Below are 19,783 nucleotides of genomic sequence, written 5' to 3' on the forward strand. Positions count from 1 at the left end.
GGGACTTAAACCTGGGTCCTCTGCAAGAACAAGTGCTCTTAACCGCTGGGCCATCTCTCCAGCTCCTCCCTTTTATTATTTTAGACTTATAAGTGAGGGCACTCTTTTATTTTACTTATTTTAGACAGGATCTCACCATGTATTCCTGGCTGGCCTGAAGCTCAGTGTGTAGACCAGTTCATAGAGATCTTCCTGCCTCTTCCTCCCCAGAGCTGGGATTAAAGGTGTATGCCACAGTGCCTCTAGCTCTTAAAAAAGAGAAAAGGAAAGAAAAGCATAGCGTTGTTTTTGTTTTATGCATGAGAGCTTGCTTGCATGTACACACGGGGCAGAAGAGGGTGTTGGATCCCCTGGAGTTACTGGTGGTTTTGAGTTGCATGTGGATGCTGGGAACTGAACTTGGGTCCCTGGCAAGGGTGGCCAGTGCTCTTAGCCACTGAGCTGTCTCTCCCGCTCCCTTAAGAGTATTTTTAATATGCATATTGCTGTTTCCTTGCCGTTTATACTGCAGACACTGGGAATAGGGGTGACAGCTTGCTGTTTGCGACTGTGTCCTTGCTGTCCCTTTGAATGTCCTGTAACTTGCCCATTAAGCTTGGAAATTGACAGTTTGATTATGTGTGCACCCTCTCTACCGCCTTTTGTTTTTAAATAATTTTAGGCTTCTAGAAAGTTTGCTAAGTAGGACAGAGTTCTTACATAACCCTCCTTCAGCTTCCCTTAGTCTTAAGTTTTCTTTTTAAAAAGATGTATTTATTTTCAATTTTTAAATGCGTGGGGGGGGGTTTATGTATCCTGTGGCCAGTCAGAAGAGAGCATCAGATCTTGATCTGGAGTTACACATGGCTGCCAGCCACCATGTGTGTGGCTGTTGGGAATCAAACCCTGGACCCCTAGAAGAGCAGCAGCCAGTGTGCTCTTAACTGTTGAGCCTCTCCAGGTCTTTGGTGTTAACAGTAGCGGGTAACCATAGAAACGTTAATGAGAATACTGTTCAGTTTTTGGGGCTTCTCATTTTTTTTTTTTTTTTTAAAGATTTATTTAATATATATAAGTACACTGTAGCTGTCTTCAGACACACCAGAAGAGGGCATCGGATCTCATTATAGATGGTTGTGAGCCACCATGTGGTTGCTGGGATTTGAACTCAGGACCTCTGGAAGAGCAATCAGTGCTCTTAACCCCTGAGCCATCTCTCCAGCCCCCTCACTCATTTCTTATTTCTGGTGCAGAATCTAACTCAGGGGTATGGCATTTAGTCGTCGTATCTTTTTTGTCTTCCCCAGTCGTTGACAGTTCCCTTTCTTCCCCTCTTGTTCAGCCTTGATATTTGTAAATCAGTGGCCATGACTCATGCGCTGGGGCACCCTTCCATAGGTTGATGTGATGCGCGTCTTGAAGATGTGTATCTTGCTGTGTGTTTGGGGCAAGAACGTTGCAAGAGTGACCTTGAGCTCCCGCTTATCTGAATGGATTCCTCACCCCTTAGGTTCTTCTCTGGCTGCTAACCTGCAGTTTGTCTCAGCAGACGCTTCTTTCATGTTCTTTTCTAGACTCCAAAATGAACCTGAACGACTTCATCAGCATGGACCCTGCAGTAGGATGGGGAGCTGTCTACACGCTGTCTGAGTTTGTACATCGGTTCAGCAGCAAAAACTACTGAGCCTGATGCTAGCTTGTGCAACTAGAGGAACTCTAGGGTAGGAATAAGCCAACCTCCATTTCAGAGAGCAGTGAGGTACAGGTGGCCTAGAGGTATATATACTTCTCATTAAATTTGATTGGAAAATTAGTGAACACAAATAAAAATGAATAAGCCCCCCCTTTTTTTTCAGCCTGGGGATCTACCCCAGAGTTCTATCTCCAACCCTAATCAGTCAGTCCCCAGCCTCAGACATTAATGATGTGTCACATTGGGTATATGGTTACTAAAATGTTTCCCTGTCTTTCTTATTTCAATGTGTGAGATGTAGACCAGCAACTGCTTTTGTAAAACTAGAAGTGTGGACTTGGAGTCAGCTCCTTTGGTCTGCTGTGTCTGCTTCCTGTCTGGCTAGACTCTAAACTCCTTGAGCACAGGGTTGTGGCCTGTGGCTCTAAGACTCTGTTGCCCATTAGAGGGACTGGTAAAACGTTTCTAGAGACAGCTCTGCTGCTTGGAAAGGGACACTATTGTGAGCTGAATCAGCTGTAAGTATTAGTCTTTTTGGACTACAATGTTTAAAAAAGTTGCCGATACCTTGTCTGAGTGTTATTTTGGCCCATTTACAAATGTAGCTTTAAATAAAAATGACTTAATTTTGTTTTTGAAGAGTCTGTGGCTTTTTCTCTGTGGTGGAGTTGGGCAGGGTTGAAGATTGAATCCATGACAATATGTGACTCCATGAATACGTGGCAAGTACCAAACCACTGAGATAGATGACGACGACGACGACAACGTGTGTGTGTGTGTGTGTGTGTGTGTGTGTGTGTGTGTGTGTGTGTCTGTGTGTCTGTGTCTGTGTACCAAACCACTGAGATAAACTCTGTGTGTGTGTGTGTGTGTGTGTGTGTGTCTGTGTACCAAACCACTGAGATAAACTCTGTGTGTGTGTGTGTGTGTGTGTGTGTGTGTGTGTGTGTGTGTACCAGAGGTTGATGTCAAGTATCTTTCTCACTGACTGTCCTTTACTTTCTGGGGACAGGTTATCTCACTAAACCTTGAGCTCACTGATGTTCTACACTAGTTCTCTTACCTCTTGTCTCCTCAGCATGGGGGTTATAGCACATGCTGTCTTGCTTAGCTTTTTGTGTGTCTTGGGGGTTGAACTCAGCTCTTCATTTGGAAAGCACTTTACTGACAGCCATCTTCCCTCATATGTCAGTCTTGATCAGAAATACCTAAGAATGTCTCAGTTATAGATGAAAAACAAAACAAAACATGGCTTTAAAATACATTAGCTAGAAGATACCTGAGAAATTTTAGTTTAGTCTTTTTAAAAATTATTTTTAATTATTATTTATCTATTTAATGTATATGAATACACTGTAGCTGTCTTTGGACACACTAGAAGAGGCATCGGATTCCATTACTGATGGTCGTGAGCCACCATGTGGTTGCTGGGATTTGAACTCAAGACCTCTGGAACAGGAGCTAGTGCTCTTAACCACTGAGCTATCTCTCCAGCCCCTATTTAGTCTTATAATTTAAAGATTTTCACATTTAGTAATGATATCTTTTATTTATGGTTCTGCTGTAAAACAAAAGGTTTTTGTTGTGTTTTTTTTTTTTGAGACATATGTTTCTATGGAAACATAGCCTAACCCTGTGCAGTCTGCGCTGGTCTTGGCCGTCCTCCCACATCAGCTTTAATAAGCAATTTCTTATAGAAATTATGCCTGACCTTTTGCTCTTAGATCAGTTTTCTACCTAAGAAACTTTCTGGAGAGACGGCTCAGTGGTTAAGAACTCACTGACTGCTTTTCCAGAGGTCCTGAGTTCAATTCCCAGCAACCACATGGGATCTGTAATGGGATCCGATGCCCTCTTCTGATGTGTCAGATGACAGCTACAATGTACTCATATAAAGTAAGTTAATAAATCTTTAAAATAAAAGAAACTTTCTGTTTGCTAGGAGTCCTCTACTCTTTGATTTACTCAGGGGTCTTAGATTTTGTTTGCTAGGAGTCCTCTACCATTTGGTTTATTCAGGAGTCTTACTAGGTTAGGAATTATCACTTCCCCATTGGGTTCATGCGTTTTGGATGATTCTGATAGGAAGCCATTGAACTGGTGATGTAAGAAATAGGAAATGTCTTTCTTTTTCTTTGTGTGTGGGAGTGGGTATGCAGGTGTATATTTAGAGACCAGAAGTCAACTTTTGGGGCTATTCTTCTTGTAACCGTCCACCTTCATTTTTCTGAGAACTCTCTCACTGAGACCTGAGACTGACTGCCTGATTCTGGTCAGCAAGCACCAAGGATCTTCCTGTCCCTGCCTCCCTAGGCTGATAGAGCAAGTGGATCCTACTGTACCTGGCTCTTGAAGTCTTAATTTAGCTGGGTGGTGGTGGTTCAAGGCCAGCCTGATCTACAGAGCAAGTTCCAGGACAGCCTGGACTACACAGAGAAACTCTGTTTCAAAAACAACAACAACAACACAAATGTAATTTAAAAATTCAGAGTGATGGCTGTTATCAGTTGATCATGTGTCATTCATTCCTAACACCCACATCAGGCAGCTGAAACTGCCTGCAACTGCGTGCATGCATGCGTGCATGCGTGTGCGTGATGAAAAGATGTTTTTTAAGGGCTGAAGAGATAGCTCAGAAGAACACTAGCTGCTCTTCCAGAGGACCTGGGTTCAAGCAAACCACGTGGCAGCACACACCTGTCAGCGACTCCAGTCCACAATTCCAGTTCCAGGGATTCTGACGCCCTCACACACATGCAAGCAAAACACCAATGAACATACAATAATTTTTTTTTCAGTTCAGTTAATTTTTTTTGGTGTAGGTACTGGGGATTGGGCTCGGTTTCCCTGTTTGCGTGGCAAGTATTGACTGAGCCACTTTCTCAGCCCCCAGAACAAGACAGCGTCTTGTGGCTAAACCAAAGAAGGTAAGTTTTGGCATTCTGCCTCACAGAAATACTTTACCCTGAGCAAAAAGGATCAAGACCCAGAGGATTGTACTTTGATTTACAAACTGCGTTTTGGAAGGGCTGGCTTTTTATTTTGGCCAATTTTGTGAGCACCTGTCTGATTTGGGCTTGAAATGTATGTCTGGTACAAGTCAGTGAGGAAAGCCACTTGCAGCCAAGCCTGATGACCTAAGTCCAGTTCCAGAACACATGTGGTGGAAGGGAGAGTTGACACACAATTTCTCCTTTTATTTTATTTTATTTTTTTCAAAAAGATTTATTCATTTATTACATATGAGTACACTGTAGCTGTCTTCAGACACACCAGAAGAGGGCATCAGATCTCTTTACAGATGGTTGTGAGCCACCATGTGGTTGCTGGGAATTGAACTCAGGACCTCTAGAAGAGCAGTCGGGGCTCTTAACCACTGAGCCATCTCTCCAGCCCCAATTTCTCTTTTTAAAAAAGAGAGACAGAAGTTTGTCTAGTGCAGTTCCAATAATGTCTGTGGATGTTTGGACTTCCCAGACACCTTGAAATTGAAGTTGTCTATCCTTAAACGATAAATATTCCCTTGTAGCCTTGGCAACACTTGAACTTCCTGGCTCTTCCTCCCTAGTATTTGGATTGTAGGAATGCACTACCATACCCAGCTTGATTTCTGTCAGTTCTAATGAAGCATGGGTTCCTTAGAAGATGGATCTTGCCTGCCTGCCTGCCTGCCTGCCTTCCCTCCCCTCCCTCCCTCCCTCCCTCCCTCCCCCCCCCCCTCCCTCCCTTTCTTCCTCCCTCCCTCCCTCCCTCCCTCCTTCCTTCCTCTCTCTTTCTGTCTCTCTTATTTGTCATTCTTCAAAGTTGTCATTGTTACCAGCCTTAGGACTGCCCCCTGTGTATTTCTGGTTGCTGTTCTCTGAGGTTGCTTTGTTTTTCTTTGCTTTGAGTCAAGGTCCTACTCTGGAGCTCAGGCTGGTGTGGACTCACCATTCGGCCCAGCCTGGCCTCGAACATATGCTAGTCCTCTTGCCTCAGCCTCCCAGCTGTTGGGATTGTAGATGTGAGCCATCATGTATGTGTAGCTTGGGGTCGGGAATGTCAAGTTTCCATTCCATGGGATCTCTGGCCAGTGATAGTGAAGTGCTGCTGGATTCTTGTGCTTGAATAGCATATCCAGGTACTTTTGCCTCACTGTGACTAAGCTCAGACTTGACAGTTGAGGGGATGAAGGCCTTTTTTGGCTTATGGTTTCAATGTATCTTGGCAAAGAAGGAGTGGTGGATCAGGAGACAGGATGCACCAAGGCATAGTAGGAACCAGGGCCTGGATATACCCTTCAAAGACCTGTCCCTGGTAGCCTACTTCTGTCACTTTGGCACTCCTGAAAGTTCCATAGCTTCTCCGTTCAGCACAGCTGGGAAACGAGCATGCAGACACCAGCCTGTGGGAGATGTGTTAGGTCCGAACGGCGGCAGCTCAGCTCTGTCTCTTTCTTCAGATTTACGCCATCCTTTTTCGGACAGGTGCTTCAGGCCTGACTCCGAGCTTTATTCTACCTTTTGGTCTGGAAAGTATGTTTCAAATAACTTTTGCCTGTAGCAAGAAATTGATTTAATTTTGCCATCCTCGGTGAACACCTAATTCCAGCCCCTGGTTGAAAACATGGATGTAAAGTCTCTTGTCTTGTGTCTATACTGAGACTGGGCGCTCACACACAGAAAGGTTTCTCCCTTTCCTTTGAGCTAACGGCGTAGCTTACCCAGTGTTGGAGGGTGAACTGCCTTTTACCCTCTCAGTCCAAAGAGACTGTGGCCTTGTCCATAAGCTGCAGTAGGTGTCTCACAGAGCCTGACCTTTAATACTAACTGTTCATTATCAAGGGAGGAGGACTAGCAACATTTCACTTAGAGTCAGTAGTCTTTCCTGAGGTTTCCATGGCGACCCGAGGTTTTGAGCAATTTATTGGAAGAATGTTGGAAGCGAATTGAAGGGCAGAATGTTAATACTGTCAGACTGTGCCGGCACACGTCTTTCCTGCTACCATGGACGATGGATGAGACTCCCCATTCAAGACCTGCAGGGTGCAGAGCTTCTTCAAACTCTTGGGGCCAGATCCTGAGATCTTGTCCCTGTACTCAGTTAGAGGAAGGGAAAAAAAGTCAAATTTCAGTCATAGCTGTCCATTACTGCTTGATATTTGCTGGTCTGGGAAGCCTCTCTGGGCTGTTTTACCTGATAGAGTTTTGAGCCTTAAATGAGAACTATATAGGAGTGGAGAGGAAGAAGAGAGAATGGTTTATATTCTGCAACTTTGTGTATTTGTATTTTTGATGTGTGTGTGTGTGTGTGTGTGTGTGTGTGTGTGTGTGTGTGTGTGTGTGTGTGTGTTTGGGGCTTACCGTCTATGCCAGCTGTCTTCCTTGCTCTACTTCCTGGAGCAGGATTTCTTGTTGAACTCGTTGCCTGGCAGTTCTAGCTGGTCTGACTCTAGCTAGCCAGCCTGCCCCAGGGATCCTGCCATCTCCGCCCTACTGCTGGGCTTACAGGTCGCTGCCACACCCATCCAGCTTTCAGGCTGGTTCTGGGATCCATAGTCTTGTTTATTCTTACTTTAGGGTTTCTGTTGCTGTGATGAAACACCATGACTAAAAGTAACTTGGGAGGGAAAGGTTTTATTTAATTTATACTTGGATATTACAGTTCACCATTTAAGCAGTCAGGGCAGGAACACCAACAGCAGGAGCTGATGCAGAGGGCATGGAGAGTGCTGCTCACTGGCTTGCTCCTCAGGGCTTCCTCAGCCTGCTTTCTTAGAGCAGCCTGGACCTTCAGCCCAGTGATGGCACAACCCACCCACAATGGGCTGGAGGTCCCTCCCCTATCAATCACTAATCAGGGAAATGGCCTCACAGCCTGATCTATGGAGGCAATTTTCCAATTGAGGTTTCCTCTGCTGATAAATCTAGCTAGTGCCAGTTGACATAAAACAGTTGGCAGAAACTATATATATTAAGTGTATGGATGTTTTCCTGCATGTGTGCCTGTACACATTCCGTGCCTGCAGAGGCTAGACAAGGCCATTGTATCCTTTGGAACTGGAGTTACAGAGGCTGTGAACCTTCAAATGGGTTCTGGGAACCAAACCCTGGTCCTCTGAAAGAGCAGTGAGTGTTCTTAACTGCTGAGCCCTCTATCTCTCCAGCCCCTCAGTTCTATTTCACAGTCTGTAATCAGATTTCACCATGGTTTCAGCTACTTCATGGCAGTAGTAATTTCAGCCGTTAGGAGATAGAGGCAGGGGCATCAGGAGTTCAGAGTCACTCCTGCCTATACAGCAAGTATGACAACAGTCTATGAGTCTCCTCTTCAAAGAGGAGACCCTCAAAGGGATGTCTTAGTGGGAACCGGAATTCAAGTCTTCAACATCCAAGTGAAAGATGAGTGTATAGCACATGTCTACAACCCCAGCATCACGGGCGCAGCAACAGATGGACCCAGAGACTTGCTGGACGACCAGCCTGCCTGGCACTGCTAGCTCCAGGCTCGGTCATTTGAGGCTCAAAACAACTCTGTCTCAATAAACTGGTAAGGGAGCCAATGTTGAGCTCTGTCTCTAACTATGCTGACGTAGGCAAGTGCACATCGCTACACACGCACACACACACATGCACACACACACATGCACACACACACACCTATTTTTTAAAATTATTGAGCACTAATTCTGTTTGTTTTTTTTTTAATTTTTTTTTTTTGCTTGTTTTTGTTTTTTGGGAATGGTTCTCACTATGTAGCCCTGAATGTCCTGGAAATCGCTATGTAGACCAGTCTCTATCTCTATGTAGACTCAGAGATCGCTTCCCTTGCCTCCCGAGTGCTGGGATTAAAACAATGTGCCTAACCTGAATACAAGTATTTTAACAGGCACAGCTTGAGCGACTATATATTCAAATCTAAAGCAGGAAAAGCCATGGCACTTTGATGTTCTATTCTGATTTTTTTTTTTTTCAAATGCTCTCATGTGGCCCAGGCTGACCTCAATTCACCATGTCATCCCGAGACTATAGGCTTTCACTACCAGGCCTGCAATTACACAAAATGCTAAGATCAGTTTAGGACTCCACTTGGCTTGGCTCTCCTCAGGCCCTTGCCAGTTTGCTTGTTCATTGGTGCTGACCCTTCTGACTTGGCTTCAAGATAAGAGACCTTTGGACAGCTAAGGAGAGGTCTGTGTGCTACTAAAGGGTGTATTTCTATGCTCTGAACAGCTCTGAGCTGCACCGCCATGCAGTGCAGGCTCAGAAGGCCCAGAGTACATACAAAGACAGGGAGCTTTCATAGTAGATCAGTCAGATAGGACACCAGACCCTTCCCTACTGCCACAGGAGCTCCACACCATACTTGAGGGTTGTTGCTGGGTTTGTCCATGGCAACTGATAACAAGTCATTGTCGTATCTTAGGAAACCAAGCATCATCATCACGTTGTCTTGGTGAAGTAACTGAATTTAAGGCTGAGGAAACACATTCAGGAACTCCTGTGGTTCCTTAGTATTGGTTTCATGAAGAAACACCCTTCTGTGAGCCTACCCTTTCTTCCTGCAGGCTGGCACGACACTGTTGGGTAACCTACACTGAAGATCCGCTGATCGTGACTGAAAACCGTGGTACTCTCGAAGCAATATGGGCATCTCACGCCCTTAAAATAAGGATTTGGGGGCTGGAGAGATGGCTCAGTGGTTAAGAGCACTGACTGCTCTTCCAGAGGTCATGAGTTCAATTCCCAGCAACCACATGGTGGCTCACAACCATCTGTAATGATGCCCTCTTCTGGTGCCCTCTTCTGGCCTGCAGTCACATATGCAGGCAGAATGCTGTACATAAAATAAATAAATAAATCTTTAAAAAATAAGGATTTGGATTTTGGACTAGTCATTTCTTACAGTTTCCCTTCTCCTCTTCCGAAGATGGATGTTGTAAATCCCTAGCCCAAAATGTGGTAATATTTTCTCAAGGCCAGCTACCGAAGATCTCTCGGGCAAGCAGCATGTAATCAAGTTTTTAATTTAAACACTGTAGGTTTGATGCTGGATATGCAGTGTCAGTCAGTGATCTGGAGACTTAACTGGGTGTCTTGGAATAAGTTTCTGACAGCCCCTGTTGTTTCAGTCAGATCCCATGGGTTAAGGTCTCAGGCCCATAACCTGTGTGCCAATCACGAGTAGTAGGTTATCGTGCCCTTCCCCCTTCTGACTGGTCTGCTGTAAGGTGAGGTTCCCATGACTTTCTCTTGAGTCTGAGAATTTTGCTAGGATGGTTCACAGAATTTAGGAACACATTTACCACTGAGTCTGACTGTGAAACTGACTGGCAGGTAAAGAGATGGGCATGGTATATGCAAATGAACAGCACAGGGGAAGCCAATCACTGTGAGATTTTGGAGGTCTTGGCCTGTGGGCATTCAGTTAGATGCTCAGAGGTTCGGATCAAGTTGGGTTTATGAAAGGATTACCATCTTTTTTTTCCTTAAAGATATATTTATTTTATGTATGTGAATACACTGTAGTGTCTTCAGACACACCAGAAGAGGGCATCAGATCCCATTACAGATGCTTGTGAGCCACCATGTGGTTGCTGGGAATTGAACTCTGGAAGAGCAATCTGTGCTCTCAACCACCGAGCGATTTCTGCAGCCCGAGAGGATCACCACTGTATGGACAAAAAAATGGTCTAGGCTGTTACAGGATTACCAGTTTTCAGTCATGCTTGGTGACCGTGCCAACAGAAATGTTCACCCATCCAGTACAGGGATTTAAGGTTTTTTTTTTTTTTTTTTCTCGAGACAGATTATCCCTGTGTAGCCTTGGCTGTCCTGGAACTCATTCTGTAGACCAGGCTAGCCTTGAACTCCAGCAATCTACCTGCCTCTGCCTCCCGAGTGCTGGGATTAAAGAGGTGTGCCACCACTGCCCCGTAGTGTAGGCATTTTTAAATGAAGCGTTCATTATATAGATATGCATTTTCTCCATTTCAGCCTTCCTCCTCTGGGGAACGTGTTGTGGGGCTGAAAACAAACTTCTTACTGTGGCCTGGGCTTCCTGATCACAGAAAGCCAGCAAGAGACTCAGCACTATAAGTGGAGCATGGCGGCTCATGCCTCTACTCCCAGCACTGGGAAGACTGAGGCAGGAAGAACTGTGTCAGCCTGGGCTATGGAGTGGGACCTGTCTCCTAAACCAAACCAGAATAAGAGAGAAGAGTTTGTCTTAGAACAAGAGATGCTCTAGGAGACCCCAGGAGATGCCTCAGATCCCAGCACCTCTGTCTACAAGGCCTTTAGGAGCTCCGTGTCAGTAGCCCCGGCCCCAGAGCAAAGATGAGAACAAATGATTTTTTTCTAGCATTTCTATTGCTTAGATAAGTAGGAGCTCTGTGAGAGCAACTAAGGATGGGCGCCTGTCTTTACCATGTCTCGTTACTTCATGGTGATGCTGTGATTCCCTAAACACTCAATTAATATTGATTTTTATTAATTAATTAATTTGGTTCTTGAGGACAAGGTCTCTCTGTGTAACTTGCTTTGTGGACCAAGCTGGCCTCAAACTCACAGAGATCCACGTGCCATTGCCTTCCAAGTGCTAGGATAAAGGCATGTACCACCATGGCCAGCTTCCTAAAATCAGTTTAAAAGAGCACCTTGGAATCCGTAATGAGGCCGATGCTTGGTGAGTACTCGCTTGGTTCCAGGTACTGCCCAAAGCTTGTATATGAACAATTAATCCCTACGTTAACTTTATGAAGTAGGAATTGTTACTCCTATTTTTCAGATGAGGACATAGACAGGGTAACTTGCCCAGAGCAGTTAGTAATGAATATCATTTGAACTCAGCTCTGACTGGAGAATTACTACATCCTTTTTTTTTTTTTTTAAAGTTTATTATAAAATACACTGTAGCTGTCTTCAGACACACCACAAGAAGGCATCAGATCTCATTATAGATGGCTGTGAGCCACCATGTGGTTGCTGGAATTTGAATGCAGGACCTCTGGAAGAGCAGTCAGTGCTCTTAACCACTGAGCCATCTCTCCAGCTCGAATTACTGCATCCTAAGAGGATGATCCAGTTACATCAGAACAAATCATTGGGCCCTCTCAGGTTCCCTTTAATCTACGTCCAGTTGCATCCCCAGTTCACAGGCTCAGGGGCTGGTGCTTTAAGAGGTTATCGAGCATATAAACAACATTGGAATGCATCCCAGAGCTCAGTCTCCGAGATCACGCTCATCAAGGCTAAGATAGGTTCCCCAACCTCAGCCTCTCTGCAGCCGTGACTTTCCTTCACCCCAAACAGACTTAGGTATTCACATGATGGAGGTTAAGCGGGAGCAATACTGGTAGTGAGGGGTTGGGAGTAGGTTTGTTAAAAACAGGTGGCTCTTTTTGGAAGGCTCACTGGCCTGGAATGGTTTGTAACTCCTGACCTTCCTTCGGTCTCATGCCTGACATAGGTGTACCACCTCCAATCATCTCTGAAAGTCTCTGAGCCTTGCTGTCTCACCGTGGGGCATGGTTTGGAAAATCCACTTTGATATACGTTTTGCTCTCTTGGTACACAAGGGGGAGCATCCAGCCTAGGAAAGAGAAAAATAGTCTTTGCTCTTGGTAGGGAAGAATTCTCTTGCTCCCCTGCCCCCACCCTGAATGAACTCAAAGCAACTTGCAGACATCGTGAAACTTCACCTATAACAAAGACACTACAAACATTCTAATTACAGTATTCTTACCATTTTCATGAAGTTTAATACTGATGCAGAAACCTGGTGTATGGTCAGATGTCTCCAAGGAGTTACTTCTCTTCTGTTTTAAAGCTCGATGTGCGTGCGTGTGTGTGTGTGTGTCTGTGTGTGTGTGTGTGTGTGTGTGTGTGTGTGGTATGTATGTATATGTGTGTGTGCCTTTAATCCCAGCATTTGGGAGGTAGAAAGAGTAAAAGCTTGTTTCAAACAAAACAACAAAAATGTGTTTTCTAGAAAAATTATATATTTAAAACAGTAATAATCAATACTTTATAAAACAGATGATAGGGTAAGAACAATAAGTATATGTGGTAGGACTGGGTGGGGGTGGGTCTGGGGGCCTGAGGGTGAACGGGGTCAAAATACATTGTACACAAGTATGAGATTCTCACTTGGTAAATATTACATTACTAAAAAGCCAACATATCCAGTTCATATGCATTCAGTAGTAACAAACTCATTTGGGACTAAAGTCTGTGTAATAACCCAAAATAGTTCTATATTCTTTCCTAAGAAAGCTGCTGTAAACTGTCTTGAAGTGACTTCAGATCTAGCGATGGTCACGTGTGGTCACGTCTTTAATTCCAGCACTGAGGAGACAGGGAGTGGATCTCTGTGTGTTTAAGGCCAGTCTAATCTACCTAATGCGTTCCAAGACAGATAGAGACCCTACATCATGAGACCCTCTAGTAAAAACAACCCCTGCTCCCTTCACCAAAAGCAAATAAAACCTAGGAGGAAAACTGCATTAAGATTATTGAGGGCCGGGATGGGGATTTAGCTCAATGGTAGAGCACTTGCCTAGCAAGCACAAGGCCCTGAGTTCGGTCCCCAGCACTGGAAAAAAAACAAACAAAACAAAACAAGATTATTGAGGGCCTTGTTGGAGAGATGGTTCAGAGGTTAAGAGCACTGACTGCTCTTCCAGAGGTCCTGAGTTCAAATCCCAACAACCACATGGTGGCTCACAACCATCTGTAATGGGATCTGATGCCCTCTTCTGGTGTGTCTGAAGATAGCTACAGTGTACTCATATAAATAGATCTTTAAGAGAGTATCAAGGGGCAAATATATTCTTAGGGAAAAAAGATGGTTTTTATTCCTGCATTGAAATACAGCTTCAAGCTGAGTGGTGGCGGCTCACACCTTTGATCCCAGCACTCAGGAGGCAGATGCAGGCTGATCTAAGTTTGAGGACAGCCTGGTCATCTACAGAGTGGACATCCAGGGCTGTCTGAAACCCTGTCTCAGAAACACACACACACACACACACACACACACACACACACACACACACACACACAAAGAGAGAGAGAGAGAGAGAGAGAGAGAGAGAGAGAGAGAGAGAGAGAGAGAGAGAGAGAGAGAGAGAGAGAAATAAAAGTTTCAGCTTCAGAGGGCTTAAGGAAAAGAGTGTGGGGTAAGGAAGGCGAAACATCCTGTTTCAAGGGAGTCACTGGACAAAGGTAGAAGCCTGTAATCTTCCTGCGGTCACATTTCATATGTAACCTGCTCTTTTTAACCTAATGCTTATGAGATCTGTGTCTAGACAGTCGAGCAAAACAGGAAATGAGTTACACTGTCATAGCTTCAGAGACTAACCTCATGGTTTTCCTCTGGGAGCTGGGCCTACTTTTAAAAAAGCATGCCTTCTCACCAGAGAGTTTTGGGACATTTCAGGAACTATAGATATTCAGGGCCTCTCTCAGAGAACACAGATAGCTATTTCAAAAAGGGAAATGAGAACGTGATTTAATGGTGGTGCTTGGACCATAAACTGAACACGGTTGTTTGTAGAAATACATTTGCCGGCTGCTTCTGGATTCCAAGGAGAGTTCATAGCAGATTGACTCTGAACTCAAGGACTACTGAGCCTGTTGACTCATTCTCTGGGCTGGATGCAGGGTGATGCTGTAAGCCCATCAGAAGGCCCTTGAAGAGCAGTTTGTAACTAGGTAACTAACGTCACAGGGGCACTTTCTGTTTGCCAAGCATTGAGCTAACCCTAAGTGTTACATTATTACATCATGCTGTTTATGTTTCTGTGGTAAAACACTGTCCCAAAACAACTGAGGGGAGGAAAGGGGGTTTGTTTGGCTTACACTTCCAGGCCACATCATTGAGGGAAGTCAGGGCAGAGACTCAAGCATGACCTTGAAACCATGGAGGAATGCTGCTTGCTTGCCCACTCGCTGCCTTACACTTAGCTAGCTTTCTTATACAGCCCAGGTCCTCCTGTGTAGGGGATAGTGCTGCTCACAGTGGGCTGTGCCTTCTACATCCACTAATAACCAATACACTCCATCACAGAGTTGCCCATAGAACAACCTGATAAAACCACTTACTCAATTGAGACAATTTTCCAGGTGATTCTGAGCTGTGTCCAGTGACAATTAATGCTAACTAGGACGCAGGTTGCAACGATCGTAACCTGTGGTTACCACTATAATACTAATTTTCATTTCTTTCTTTTTTCCTGATTTTAAAAATTTAATTATTTTATTTATTTACATTCTAAATGTTGACCCCCCCTTCTATTCCCCCTTCCCAGAGTTCTCCCCATCCCCCTTCCCCTTTGCCTCTGAGAGGTTGCTCTCCCCACCCCCATTCCACCCACTAATTTTCTAGCTGAAGAAAGGGAAGTTAAGGTTGACTTTGCAAGTGTAGTAGCCCTAGCATGTGCATTATATCATAATTCTAGAATCTATGTTCTTAGTTGGTGTATTAATTTTTGGACAAAGACTTGACAGAAACAGTTTCAGAGAAGAAATTTTCAGCTCTCTTTCCAGGGTATCAGTTCATCACGGCAGGGAGGTCACGAGTAGTTCATGTCATAATAGACAGGAAGCAGAGAAAGAGGAAGGCAGCAAGAGGTCAGGGCAGGATATGTTCCCCAAGAACATACTCTCAGTGATCTATTTTTTCCAGCTAGTCCTTGCCTCTCACCTTTCGTCACATCCTGACTATGCTAGTTTATGACTCCACCCCAAGGATGGTTCCCTTCATTAGGTCAGTTCCTCAAGAGCTAATGGTTTCTGGAGAGACTCCTACAGACAGATCTGGGGGTGTGTTTTACTAATCTACATGCCTCACTATCAAGCTGATAATCAAAATAACTATCAGAGATGGTATCATGTCCTAGGTAGTGTTTGATATAAACCGTGGTCATCTGGGAAGGGAGGACCTCAGCTGAGGAACTTCCTCCATCAGACTGTCCTGTGGGCATGTCTGTAGAGCATTTTCTTAAGAGTTGATGTGGGAGAGCCCAGCACATGGTAGGTGGTGCCACTACCACACAGATAGTCCCAAGTTACACAAGAAAGCAAGCTGAGCAAGCCATGGGAAGCAAGCCAGTTAGCAGCATTCCACACATGGTCACTGCTTCAGCTCCTCTCTCTAGGTTCCTGCCTGAGTTCCTTCAATGCTGGACCATGATCTGGGGGTTATAAACTTAAATGAACCCTTTCCTCCTCAAGCTGAGTTTTGGTTATGGTGTTTATCACAGCAACAGAGAAGGAAAGGACGACAGTGTCCCCTGTGATTATAGGGCTATTTTGTGAGAAGTAATGAGACAGTTATAGTAACTGATCATAGTGCTTAGTCTATAACAAACATCAAAATCCCATTAGTGTTTACACAGATCAGTGTTGAGATGATTTTCATCTTTGTCCTGTGAAAGAGGCATGTGTTCGGAATTCCTAAATATCTGTTGAAATGGCTTTGTACTCAAAGTTTTGCATGTGGTATGACAGAAATACAGTGGTGGTTATAGGTGATTAGCAGTTCATAAACAGCGGGAATTGGCTCACTCTAAAATAAAGTCTAACTATTGCTTCTAATAGTCTAAGACATAGCTGCACAGAATATGTAACAAATGCTTTTGTAAGAGTCACCCAAAGACTGTTGGGACACATTTCTTTTGCTCAAGGAACTAGCAGTCAAGTAGAGAATACATTAACAAATAGCCACTCAACTAGTTACGTAAGTTAAGTGGCATTATAAAAGAATTAAACTATAAAATAATAAAGTTGAACCATGGGTGTGCATCCAGATTTTACTTTGTGTGATGTAGTGGAAGATGTCATCTTTAAGTAGGTGACATTTAGTATTGAGAAAGGGCCTAGGAAGAAGAGACTCTACAAAGGTCCAGAGATTGGTAAGAACTTGATGAATTCAAAGACCTGCATGAGGGTGACTATGGCTGGAATGTAGCAGGATGAGGGGATTCTGGCCTTCCTCCTTATACTGGGTCCCTTGCCGTGGCAAGTTGGATATCAAGTCCACACGAAAGGTTTGTCAACTGGAGAGATTGGCAAGACCAGTGTTTATGTGGGACCTAGGGACTACTGAAGCTGGAAAATGTAGGTCAGGGTACAATCTGGTCTCTGGAAGGAAACCAGGACCCCGGTTGGATAGTTGAAGAGAGTTTAACAAGTGGAGAGATGGTAATGGACAGAGCTGGGAGAAGCTGCAGGGGAGATAGTTGGTGTAGTTAGCTAAGGTCGTTAACGCTGGGGATCTACAACAGGCAGTGAGCATCCTTAGATCTTCAAGGCCTCCTTGTAGGTTGGCATATGAAGATGTTACTGTAACTGGCAAGGCTGACTTTGCAGATGGAGGTGATCCTAGGGTCAGTGAAGTAAGTATACATGGTGACGATCAGGGGGCATCCTCATCGATGAGTTAAAAATCCTATGATACATAGTTGCAAACTGAGTATAGAAAGAGTAGGAAAATACATCTTGGGAAGTATCCCGTGATAGAGCCTAGTACTCTTTAGCACTGAAAAAAAAAAAAAAAAAAAAAGGAGATAAAAGTTGGGGGAGGTAGAGGGAAAAGGGGAAGAAAGGGAGGAAAAATAAAACCAAGAGTTCACTCATTTAAACTATTGAACATTATAAATAGGGAAATGATACAACTAAACGTAAAAGTGTTAGTTAGGGACAATGCTATTTTTGAGGCGGCAGTCATGTTCCAGTCAGGGCAGCCTGAGTCTGATTATTTAATAGGAATGGATGTTTTGCATGGCTTCTTCACAGGTGTTGGCTGCTTTTTTCGAGTGTGCTTCTATTTCACAGGCAGATGGGGCTATTGTCCACGTTTTCCTATCTAGCCTACAGGAGGGCAGCTGTAAACCAGCATTCTTTGGGGGTTGGGGTGGTTGTACAAACACCATGAGCAGGCACAGTGTTTACTTCGAGGACCAGAAATTCACCTTTGGAGGCTGTGGCATCCAGTTCCAATAGCAGCCTGGATGAGGGGCAGCCGTTTTGATCTGAGAAGAGCAGGATGCAAGGTTGGAGAACCAGTGTGCCGGGATGGCCCCTTTGCCACAGTACATGCTCAGGATCCTAAAATGAAGTGAGGCCTTTTCTAATTTGGATTTGGATCTAAAAATTCATGGAAATGTTTTTAAAGTCAGAGCCAGATTGCTGAGTTGTGAGTTAATGTAGGACAATGTTTTATCGGTCGCTACTTTGGAAAAAGGGGTTGCATTCCCAGGAGGGCCCAGCAAGACAGGTCATTCAAGGAGACTGGGCGTGCATAGGCTCAGTTTAAATGACTCCCACTGCTACTGAGTGCTTCTGACTGAGCTGTATCTGTTCCCCAGGCCTCAGCTTCCTCCTCTCAAAGATGTGACAGGAAACAGAACCCAGTTAGCAGAATCTAGAAGATCAGGCATTTACCATGTTCAGGCCACCCAAAACAAAAGCAGTGAATAGCTCTGCATTGATTGAAGTCTCAATTTATTGTCTCCGGTGCCTACCTGTTTGCCCTCTCACCCCTCTTCCTCCTCCTCTAGGTTTGTTTGTTTGTTGTTTTGTTTCTCCTGGAGTTAGAGTCTCTCTGTGTAGTTTGGCTGTGCTGGAGGTCACTATGGAGAACAACTGTCCTTTAATTCACTGAGATCTGCTGGCCGCTGCCTTCTCGGTGCTGGGATTAATGGTGTGTGCACCACGCCTACCTAGGAGCTCATTCCGTCTGCCCAGCAGTCCTCTGAGCACTTGCTGCTTTCACCCCATGTAGTGCATGAGGACACAGGCGCAGAGAAGCTGATTCAATAAGTGTGTTTAGTGTCATAGTATCTGGGCCGTGTACATCTGATTGCAGAGTATCGTTTTTTTAAATTTCCAGTTAGCATACGATAGTAGGTCTCGTTATGACATTTTATATATACTATATATGGTCTCATTTACACTCCATTATCATTTTTTTAAAAATTCACTTTACATCTCCGTCACGCCCACTTCCTCCTCCCAGTCCCACCCTTACTAATCTCTCCCCCATTGCCCATCCACTTCTCAGAGAAGAGGAGCCCTTGTTACTCTCCATCATCTGTCCTCATCCCTTCTTTTCTATTTATTTATTTTTTATCTATTTTTTTAAATTTTTTATTCATTTATTATATATAAGTACACTGTAGCTGTCTTCAGACACACCGGAAGAGGGCATCAGATCTCATTACACATGGTTGTGAGCCACCATGTGGTTGCTGGGAATTGAACTCAGGACCTATGGAAGAGCAGTCTGGTGCTCTTAACCACTGAGCAATCTCTCCAGCCCCCTTATCTATTTTTTTAAGACTTATTTATTTTATGTCTATGAGTACACTGTAGACACTTTGGAAACACCAGAAGAGGGCATCGGATCTCATTACAGATGGCTGTGAGCCACCATGTGGTTGCTGGGAATTGAACTTAGGACCTCTGGAAGAGCAGTCAGTGCTCTTAACTGCTGAGCCATCTCTCCAGCCCCCTTCTTTTTCTCTTTTAGTCACCCTCTTTCCTCCATAATTCCCCTTAAGCTTTCAACGCGTATGCACATGCGCACGTGTATGCGTGCGCACGCGCGCGCGCGCGCGCGCACACACACACACACACACACACACACACCGTTCAACCTAGCTTCTGAACATGAGAGAAAATGTGATACTTTGTTTCTCCCCATTAGACTATAGACTACTATAAATATTGCTTCCCATACACTCAGCTTCACCCTAGTATGTGGGGCTCTCAAATATGACTTGCTGTCTCTTTGTTTCTTTGCTCAGTTTTTTGATATCAGGTCTCATATGTAGCCCAGGCTAGGTTTGAAACTGCTGTAACCTCCCTGCTTCAGCCGCCTGAGAGCTAGGATTATCGATCACAATGACCAGGTTTGTTTTCTCTGAGATAGGATCTTGTCAGGTAGACTTCATACTCACAATTCTCCTGCCGTAATGCTTGCTCCTCTCTGCCCTCCCCATCTCAGCGCTATGTAACGTGACTTTATTTATTTATTGATTGATTGATTGATTGATTGATTGATTGTCTTGCTAGACTTAGTCCCACACCTTAAGCAGACACAGAATGATGAGTAAATTGGGTGCAGCTT

At 44.5% G+C, this 19,783-nt stretch overlaps 1 protein-coding gene across 2 annotated transcripts in view; it reads left to right on the forward strand.

Annotated features, from left to right (window-relative positions):
• Ntaq1 (N-terminal glutamine amidase 1) overlaps window positions 1-19,783 on the forward strand; it is a 51,615-nt gene that overhangs the window by 17,289 nt on the left and 14,543 nt on the right. The window contains exon 6 of one of the 2 annotated variants that reach the window (XM_032915720.1): window positions 1,554-2,311. The exons of the other annotated variant lie outside the window; for it this stretch is intronic. Coding sequence (XP_032771611.1) covers window positions 1,554-1,663 — 110 coding nt within the window. The 3' untranslated portion in view covers window positions 1,664-2,311. Of the gene's footprint in view, window positions 1-1,553; window positions 2,312-19,783 lie in introns of those variants that run through there. 2 annotated transcript variants of the gene reach the window in all.

The sequence above is a fragment of the Rattus rattus genome, chromosome 1 (genome assembly GCF_011064425.1).
Source record: "Rattus rattus isolate New Zealand chromosome 1, Rrattus_CSIRO_v1, whole genome shotgun sequence".
Taxonomy (NCBI): domain Eukaryota; kingdom Metazoa; phylum Chordata; class Mammalia; order Rodentia; family Muridae; genus Rattus; species Rattus rattus.